Genomic DNA, 7,429 nt, shown 5'->3' with positions numbered 1-7,429 from the left:
GTACCCGATACACTCAATTTAGCGAAGCTCGTACTCATTTCTCTTTCCCGTACCGGAGCGTACCACGTTTTAGGTAATTATGCATTGATTATCAGTGGATAGAAGTCTTTTTTTCTTTAGAAAATCGATTATAAAGTTGAGGAACTGAGATGGGATTCAGCGTGACGTGAGTCGAGGTGCGATTTATGGATGCAAATGTAAATATGTTGATTGTATACGTAGAGTTGAGGTGTGGTTGATTATATTCTGAATTTCAAATTGATGACTGATGATTTATAAATGAAATTTTCATTTTGGAAGCTTGGAAAACGGGAATGAGAAGACTCCTCGAGTCCTTGGTAGTCGATTCTCGCTTTGGCGGTTTGGCCTTTGGGCTTCGGATTTATTATTAAATAAAAACATTTGGGGAATTAAGGACTACAATTCTAATATTTATAAGCGGCGCAAATGTTTGTTCGTTTGCGTATGTAAAACTTTTATTATATTTTAGCTTAAACAGTAGGAAAAATATTAGAAGGCAATCAACAATAAAAAAAATTGTATTAGTTCAACACAAAGATACATACATTAATATATGAAATCTCATCGTATCGAGATTACTACAGAACAGTAAATATGGTACAAAAGAACAAAGCAAGGAAAATCGATTTAACAGTGACATCACTAGGAATCTTTCCTTTATCTCTACGAACAAAAAGTCCCAAGTACAATGGTACATTAAGTAGCACCAATACAAAACAAAGTACAATATGAATTGCCATGGTCTCGTAGTACGCTTCCCGGGTTCTCGTGTCCATTAACATTGATTTTATAGCAAACCCGAGAAAGCATATCATATTGATTATCGACTGTATAGCCACCGCTATTAACAACGGTGATGACACTCCAAACTCCATCATCTCTTTCTCGTATCTCTCGTGAACATCAGTATCCGTTACCTTTGAACTGATTACGAATGATAAGTCGGAGCCCAAGATGGTGTCGAGTAACGCAAAGAGGTAGGAGCTTGTTCGCTTGTATAGCCAAATTCTCCGGTCATTCCACCACCCTCTCGTGGTACCACCACACCGAAGAAACTCAAGGTAGTTGTACGCGGTGATGGAGATTATGATGTATGCGTATGGGAGAAACCATATACTTGATACCTGATCAATATCACCAAAATTGTATGATTTATAGCACAATATGTCCGGAAAATAACCTAAACAAACTGACTTTTGTAACTATCGAATTTGAAACAGGATAATTGCAAAAATGAATTAGTTGTGATAGCAGTCATTCGAGCTAAATCTATAGGATTTATGGTCGGCATAACTGCTAAGTGGCCACATACGTACCTGAGGGAAAAGTTGAACATCGTTTAGGAGACAAAGGGATGGGACAATAGTGTAATAGATGGTTGGCAAGGAGGAAGTGGCCCATAAACAATACATCATATAGCCCATCAGTAGACCAGGGTGCACCCTTCCGAGCCCATACCAAGCCGGGCTATACTTTGAGATCAAAATCATTAGATCGCCCTCGGACCACCGTTTATGCTGCACCAGGGTCTGGTCAAGAGTGGTTGCTGCAACACCTAGAAACGCGTTTCTTTTTGGATTGTAGAACACCGATTTCCATCCTCGACCATGGATCGATAGCCCCGTTATCACATCTTCAACCGGACAACCGTATTTCAACCCAATCTACAACATAAATTATTTAACATAATTTTGGAATCTGACGATGATAACGAATATATATAATAATTGATATGACTAAGTGAATATATATGGACTTTCTGAAAAGAAACATGTAAAGTAAACCTCTTTGCCCCATTCGGTATCACTTTCGAAGGTGCAGCTCGCAAGAATCTGTAAGTTTTCGGTCTCTCTGTGATTGCAATGGGTATCCTTCTCTGATTTCCAATCAGTTAATTTACTTCCTTGATCACTACTACTACCGAAGCTTTTTCCTGACAGAATGTCTCTCCGGTGAAAGCAGCCAGTTCCAACATATAAAGGCCCATCAATGCCATCCAAACCATGGAAATCGACCTTCATTAACCAACAAATTAAAAGTTAAAACCCATTAATTAGTTAATCTCACATCATATATATTATATACATACAGTCTAAATGACTAATTATCATTAATTCAAATACATATATAGTTAATGTTACATCTTAATTTCACCTCACGAAGTACTCTAAGAGAACCACCATAGACTTCATTCTTTGTAATATTTTCGAAACACTGCGGGTACTGCACGAAAGCGATCTCGTGGCCTTTTTCTTCGTCCAAGAAGAAACAAAGTGCATCTTTGATGGTATCACTGCTATTCGAGTACATATCGCAGTCCACATTCAGGATTATGGGCCCATTGCTTATCATGGACGACACCCTTATCTGCATTAAATCGTGTCTTTTTTTTTTTTAATCATGGACCCACGTACAAAATGAAAAACGGAAGCAGATATATACTTACCAGTGCATTCATGGCTCCAGCCTTGAAGTTATGGAAATGGTCTGGTCTCTTTTCTCTAGCCATATATACTAGTTTTGGAAGGCTATGCCCCTCTGTATCTTCATCATGATCAAGTAAAATCTGGATACACGTATAAAACTAGATTTAATTAATGGGATGGGACTATTCGAATTGAAAACGAAGTAGGCTAGGTCGAACAAATGAGAGTGAATTAGCAGCTAGCTAGCGTTTAATTATAATTACTTGGACGATGGCAGCGTGATCCCGTGGAGATGTAAACGAATCCCATTCCAGAAATCCTTGGTGTTCTAGGCGTAGTTTTTTGGGAACTCTTCCAATGTTTGTCACCTGTTCAATCCGATTCTTCATGTCTTCAAATAATCTCTGCTCTCAAAAGAAAACATTCTCATTTTTAAAGACGTAAGAAACAATGCATATTGTATTCCCATATCCACATATCATCGTCTAAGAAAGAAAAAAATACTACCTGAATGACAATAAAATCCTGCCGGTGTTTTGTATGATCCCGTGGAGTTGCTGCTGATTTGAAATAGGCAACCGGGGAGAGTGGCTCGACCTTGTAATTTCGGCAGTAGGGCAGCCAGTGCTTGGAAAAGATGGCAGCCTGAGTGAGAGCATAGAACGTAAGTTCGGAACCACCGTCGTCCGAGAGGTAGACGGAGAGCTTCTCCGGCGGGTAGTCATAAGCCATCACCGACAAAACAGTGCTGACCACCATCATTGGTGGCTCGATTACCGGGTCAGCAGTACAAACGAATACGTCCACTCGCGGCAACTCGTTTCCGAACCTGTTTTCAGTATTCACATAATTAACCCTTCAAAATATATGATATTCATAATCTAAGTGTCAAAGTCTACTAATATTCTACATCTTTGGTCTCAAAGGAGACTTCCACTCAGGCCGAGGAGCACCTATTCGTCAATTTCTAATACTGCTAGGTCAAAGGCCCTTTGACTATTACATCTTTTATTTAATAGTAAGTGTTCTAAAATGGAGCATCGATGGTAGGTATGCATTTATATTCTAACTAATTACTTTATTACTAGAAAGTTAAATGATGATTATGAATAAGTGTTTATAGTCATTTAGAAACTTTGGAAGATTCATTCATGCAAAAATCGATCTTTCTTTGTCAAAATTTCTTTCAAGCTTATAGGCTATATTATTTTATTAGTATATAAAATATATTTTAACATGTTATTACGATTTAAGCCTCATTTATCCTAAAATCTTAGCTCCGCCACGAATATACTTGCCCTTGCCGGATTGAAAAATCCATGAATTGGGTCGAAATTTACAAAAAAAATACTATCTAAAAACTCTATACTACAAAAATTAAAAGTGGCGATCGCCATTCCCGTTCAAACTTATTAGATTATGTATTAGAAATTTGGATTCCACGGGTAGGAGAAAAAACCGGTAGATGGTTTTTGTTGGTGTCCATTTCTATTTTTTGATATATAATATGTATTTTAATTTATCATAAAAAATTATATTATAATAATAATAATAATGATAGTAATTTTTTTGAAAACAACTAAAAGTATTGGTATCAAAAATATACTTTCAATACTTTTTCAAGGAGTCTATTGATTCAACATTTTGATCAGCTAGAATAATAAAATATTAGAGAAAAAATACATCATTGCTAAACAGCTAAATGATTGGATTTCCACAAGAAATATGAATTTAAAATGTTGAACCAACAACAACAATATAAAAGAAAAATAAAAAGTGGACCTTTGGGTGAGCTTCTGTTTGAAGGTCCGACGGTGGGTTGGATTCCATCGGACCGACTGAGTCAACATCCAATACAGACCGAACCATAGCTCAGCTGCAAAACTTCCGATCCAAAACCACCTCCCAGAAGCCGCCGCCACTAACGTTGCTCTGTAAACCCATATCCATACAACGCTCACCAGCACCGTCGCTGCAAACACCCTGTATATTATCCTCCCTTTTCCTCTTTCCGTCTCAAATAATCGACCATTTCCAACATTCATTTTTTTTCTTTTCTGTGTAGATCTACAAATGGCTCTCTAAATAATATATTCATGTCATCGTGTGTGTATGTGTAGATTTATTAATGTGAGAAAAATTAAGAGTGAGTCAGGTAGAAAGTTTGACTACGGCAACCGCAAGTGGTGTTTGTTGACAAACAACACGTAGGCTTAATTTGCAAACGCATGCAAAAGCCAAAACTACTCAACCATGATACCAACTTAGTTATATGGTTAGGAATTATTTGGTATAAAATTTTCCTGTATTATTTAATATCAACTAATCAAATTATGTAAGTTATGTATTATTAGAAATTTGAAAGGTCAAGAAAGTTTATTAGAAATTTTAAAGGTTATGGAGTTTCAAAATAATATGGTGTAAGTAAATTTTTCTATTTTATAATAAAGGTAGCCGAATGTCCGTACGTTGCGTAAAAGTATATATATATTTGAAGTCTTTACAAATATATGTTTTTTTAAATAAAGAAACAACGTTGTTGTTAAATTTGATATAATAATTCGTGTACTAAATTGATATAATATATTGATTATTTTGAATTATATGATAGTATATATACAACTATTATAACTGCATAATCTCAATCGTTTGAATGACTTCTACCCGTGAGTTACAAATGAATAAAATTAAATATAATATATGGTTTATTATTATTTAGAGTTATTATTTTTAATTAATATTTTAAAATTTATTTTCTTAATGTTTTAATTTCCATCATTATAATTATTTAAAATATCAAACATTATTTTTTTATTTTAAAGGTAACAATATAATAAGTTATATAGAGTTATTTTTAACTATTGTTATTATAATTTATTTTAAGCTACTTATCTTAAAACTTTTAACGATTATAAAAATATATTTAGGAAATATTTTAGTTAAATTGATATTACAATTTAGTTTTTGCATTTATCACTACAATTTATCACTTTTAACTATTTTCAAAATATTCTTTTGTTTTTAAAGTGGAACCGAAATTTATATTTAAGTTGACACTGTAATGTTGTATTTAAATTAACAATCTAAGTATTTTGTCCAAACTGTTTAAAAGTTGTAGCTTTAAACTGATAATGATTTCCATACAACAACATTTTAAATCTAATAAATTAATTATAATATGTTAAAAGTTAAAGACATAACTTTATAAGTAGAAACAAAGAAATTATTTTAAAAATGAAATTTAGTTTATTTATGATTACACGTTAGAATTGATATTTATTTAATCTTTTTAACAAACTTATAATCATTATTAGAAAGTCACTATAATTTATTACTTTTAACTATTTACAAAATATTTTTAGGCTGTTTAAGTTAAACCAAAATTTATATTTCAGTTGACCCTGTAATGTTATATTTAAATTAATAATTTAAGTATCTTATACAAATTGCTCCAAAATTATATCTTTAAAATGATAATGGTTTGCATCCAACAATATATTAAAACTAATAAATGAAGTATAATATGTTAAAAGTTAAAAAACATAACTTTAGAAGTAGAAGTAAATATATTATTTTAATATTGAAATTTAGTTTATATATGATTACACTTTAGGTTTGATATTTATTTAACCTTATTAACCAATTTATAATTATTATTAGACAAAACTGAAAAGTTATGGGAGTTTAAAATGAATGTGGTAAAAAGAAATATGTTTCCTTTTTAAGTATATAAAACGACTTCTACCCATGAGTTACATATGAATAAAATTAAATATAATATATGGTTTAATGTTATTTATAGTTGTTATTATTGTTAATTAGTTTTTTATAATTTATTTGCTTAATGTTTTAATTTCTATCATTACAATTATTTAAAACATCAAACATTCTTTTTTTGATTTTAAAAGTAACAATATAATCATTTATATAGAGTTATTTTTAACTATTGTTATTGTAAGTTATTTTAAGTTACTTATTTGAAACTTTTAACGATTATAAAAATATCTTTAGGAAATATTTTAGTTAAATTGAGATTACAATTTAGTTTTTGCATTTATCACTACAATTTATCACTTTTAACTATTTATGTAACGCATGTTCCAGGTATCATTTAATTCTATAAGTTTTTAGGGTTTTGTGCTAGGACTCGACGAGTTGGGGAGCTCCAACTCGTCGAGTAGAGATCATTTATGAGGATGCGGGATTTAGATCCTACTCGACGAGTCGGAAGGCCCTGACTCGACGAGTAGGCGTTGTAAAGGAAAACCCTAATTTTCAGGGGTTTGTACCGTATTTAAAGAACTTATGGCTCATTTTTAGCCTCTTTCATCGCTCTTACAGTCCAGAGAGAAACCTTAGCCGCGTTTTGGTGCTTTCTTGAGTGTGTGTGAGTTTTGGTGTAACACCCATAAATTTCAAGCCAATTTTAAAACTTTTCAAAGATATTTAAAACCAATAGTTATTATAAATTTGTTTTCAAAATAGTCTATATCAGAGTTTTCCCAGAACTCATAACAAAATATGAGGAGCTGTGCGATCACGCCTTTGCCTTGCCGCGATCCCCTGATGTACCTGAAACAATAAACTGAAACTGTAAGCCCGAAAGCTTAGTGAGTTTTTCCAAAATACCCATACTCACAGCAATACACATAGAGTCTTAAACAACATACTATGGGTCCAGTCAACCATCGGGTTGGAATACCCCAGGCCCACAACCAACAGGTTGGAATGCCAGCATACTATGAGTCCAATTATCCTCGGGATGGAATACTCACGGCCCACAACCAATAAGTTGGAATGCCCAGATCTCTTGGCTATCGCACAAAGCAGATAAGCCTCAACCGCCAACAAACATGTGCACATATAACAGATAAGCATATAATAATCCAAAGACAATAACTGATCTAACGGATCTTTCCACATAGCATATAATACTATCCTACCCTCTAGGATACCAATCTAACAGATCATACTAATCATAC

General features: G+C 33.1%; 1 protein-coding gene across 1 annotated transcript; it reads right to left on the bottom strand.

Annotated features, from left to right (window-relative positions):
• Positions 1 to 521: 521 nt before the first annotated feature.
• Positions 522 to 4,568, bottom strand: LOC145114565 (cellulose synthase-like protein E1). Its single transcript, XM_079050609.1, has 8 exons — positions 4,230 to 4,568; positions 2,955 to 3,276; positions 2,711 to 2,851; positions 2,468 to 2,587; positions 2,176 to 2,388; positions 1,806 to 2,036; positions 1,338 to 1,685; positions 522 to 1,145 (listed from the first exon to the last, which is right to left on the bottom strand). The coding sequence occupies exons 1-8, from the start codon at positions 4,490 to 4,492 to the stop codon at positions 600 to 602; spliced, it is 2,184 nt and encodes a 727-aa protein (XP_078906735.1). The 5' UTR covers positions 4,493 to 4,568; the 3' UTR covers positions 522 to 599.
• Positions 4,569 to 7,429: the final 2,861 nt, after the last annotated feature.

This window comes from Lactuca virosa, chromosome 5 (genome assembly GCF_052849685.1).
Source record: "Lactuca virosa cultivar CGN04683 chromosome 5, Lactuca_virosa_CGN04683_v6, whole genome shotgun sequence".
Classification (NCBI taxonomy): domain Eukaryota; kingdom Viridiplantae; phylum Streptophyta; class Magnoliopsida; order Asterales; family Asteraceae; genus Lactuca; species Lactuca virosa.
This window is presented reverse-complemented; position numbering and strand designations above follow the sequence as displayed.